Below are 2,217 nucleotides of genomic sequence, written 5' to 3' on the forward strand. Positions count from 1 at the left end.
CCACGGGGCTTCTGGCCCCGGAGCTTGGGAGCGGGCTGTCGGGATGTCTATGCATGAGGGTGTCCGTCTGTCTGTGTGTGAGACAGAGAGACCCCCGTGGGAAGGGGCAGCGGGAGGGGCAGCAGAGCGCCAGCCCCTTCCCCCGCACCCCCCGCGCAGCCCCGGAGCCACCCCCGCCGCCCCTTCCGCCTCCCCCCAGGTAGGGCAGAAACCGGGGGCCGGGACCCCCAGTTCCCCGGGGGCAGGGGCAGGCGGAGCGCGGTGTGCCCCCCCCCCCCCCCCGGCCCCCCCCAAATCCCCCAGCGCTCATCCCCGGGGCCGCTCCGGGATGGTCGGCGGGGGAGGCTGGGGATGGGGGGGGGGGGGGGGAGAGAGGCGCGGCAGGTGCTTTTTTGGGGTGATGGTGGTGCTATGCGGGGGGGGGCCGGGGCCCGGTGACTCACCCGTCCGAGGCGGGGGCTGCGTGTATCGCGGCGCTGCCCCAGGGGCGCGGGGGGCGGCGGGGCAGGAGCAGCAGCGGGCGCGGGAGCAGGGGGGAGCGGCGGGGCCCGGGCTGCTCCTGGGCGCGCTCTCGCTGCCCATCCCCGGCGCTGCCGCCGCCGCCGCCGCCGCCGGAGGAGGATGCGAGGGAGAGTCAGCCCCGGGCGCGGGCACGCGCGGCGGCGGCGGGGGGGGGGGGGGGGGGAAGGCGGGGAGCGGCGCGGGGGCGCGCAGCGGAGGGGGAGCAGCCGGGAAAGGCGGGCGCACGCTTCCGCAGCCCTCCGTCCCGCTCAGCCCCGCAGCCCTCCCGTCCCTCAGCCCCGCAGCCCTCCGCCCCGCAGCATTCATCTTCTCAGACCCCCGTCCGTCAGCCCTCCACCCCACGTCCTTCCATCCCTCCCCCCTCCATCTTCCCATCCCTCCATCCCTCCTCCCGTTATCCCTCCATCCCTCCTCCCGTTATCCCTCCACTCCTCCATCCCTCGACCCCTCCATCCCTCCATCCCTCCCTCGCTCAGCCATCCCCTCCTGTCCCTCCGTCCCTTCGCTCCCCCGGCCGGGGAGCCGCTGTCTCCCCCCGCTGTCCCCCCCTCCCTTCTCCGCAGGGGGGCTCCGGAGCCCCCCGGGACCGCGGCGGGCGCGGGCGCGGGCGCGCTGCCTCTCCGCCTGCGCGTCCCCGCGGCGCGCCTCCGGGAAGGGCGCCCCGCTCCTCTGAAGGGCAGGGGGTCCCCGGTTCCCCCCTCGCTCCCCGCAGCCCTCGGGGGAAGAAGCGCACAGGTCTTGCCCATCGCGCTCTTCCCCATTCAGGCTTTATTTCTATTTTTCCCACCCGGCAGGAGAGCACAAAACCGTGCCGTGGCAGGAGAAAAGGCGGTAAACAAGAGAGAAACATAGAGTACGGTAATCACCAAATGAGAAATAAACCACACGCTGGAGTAGTTCTTAAAAGCCGTCTTTCGAGCCTGCTCCTGAAACCTAGAGGACTTCCCAGGTGTTTATTTAGGATCAGGAATAATTATTTTGACGTTAGAAATAAAAGAAAGAGCAGCTCAAAGTGTGTTGTGAACATGAGAACTGTAAATCAAGCCTGCCAAATAAACCAGCGTACCAAAAGCTGGCCATCAACTCTTTATCCTTGCCCTCAACTCTCCCTGCATTATATAACGTTGATAAACTGCTGCAAGTATGTTTCAGGGAAAGGATACAGTGATGATGAGAACATGGCACTCTCTATTAGAGAACATCAGTAGCCTTACCTGCCAAGGAGTTGTTTCAGAGGTTCATCCGTCCTTTTCTCATCAGCCCTCCAAGTAAACAATCGACTAGACGTTCGGTGCAGACATATGATTCCCCAGTGTCAGTGCCTCTGCCCTCAACGTTTCTGAATTGCTTGTAGATTATTAACTTACTATGCTCTTCTGCTCTGCCTTGTACCAACAGCTATGCAGGTATCAACAGCTCCCACTTGTGAAGCCGGGGAAGAGAGAGATTGGGTAGATTTCCACGCTGCTCCACATTTCAAACTGCTGATTTGCTGTAAGGGCTACAGTCACTCAGGGAATTGGTCTGTTCCTCTAACAGGTTTATTCCAAAGAGGCCTGACCCGAAGTTCACCGAAGACAGCACGAATATTTCTATAACCACGGTCAAACTGGTTTAAACCACTGTGAGCTCACTGCTGGCATGAAGATATTCCTGAGTACCACTATTCTTTCATGCTAGTAAGAACTCTCTGGG

The 2,217-nt window shown here is 63.3% G+C and overlaps 1 protein-coding gene across 6 annotated transcripts in view; it reads right to left on the bottom strand.

Annotated features, from left to right (window-relative positions):
• The window catches only part of FUT9 (fucosyltransferase 9), a 119,757-nt gene extending 117,752 nt beyond the window's left edge, over positions 1-2,005 (bottom strand). For 3 of the 6 annotated variants that reach the window (XM_035320006.1, XM_035320003.1, XM_035320008.1), the window contains exon 1: positions 1,737-2,005. Coding sequence is in view for 1 of the 6 variants with exons in the window: in XM_035320001.1 (XP_035175892.1) it covers positions 444-582 (139 nt within the window). In the remaining 5 variants the exon portion in view is untranslated. Of the gene's footprint in view, positions 1-443; positions 805-1,736 lie in introns of those variants that run through there. The other 3 variants (XM_035320001.1, XM_035320007.1, XM_035320004.1) reach the window with 1 other exon arrangement.
• Between the last annotated feature and the right edge of the window lie 212 nt (positions 2,006-2,217).

The sequence above is a fragment of the Oxyura jamaicensis genome, chromosome 3, assembly GCF_011077185.1.
Source record: "Oxyura jamaicensis isolate SHBP4307 breed ruddy duck chromosome 3, BPBGC_Ojam_1.0, whole genome shotgun sequence".
Lineage (NCBI taxonomy): Eukaryota > Metazoa > Chordata > Aves > Anseriformes > Anatidae > Oxyura > Oxyura jamaicensis.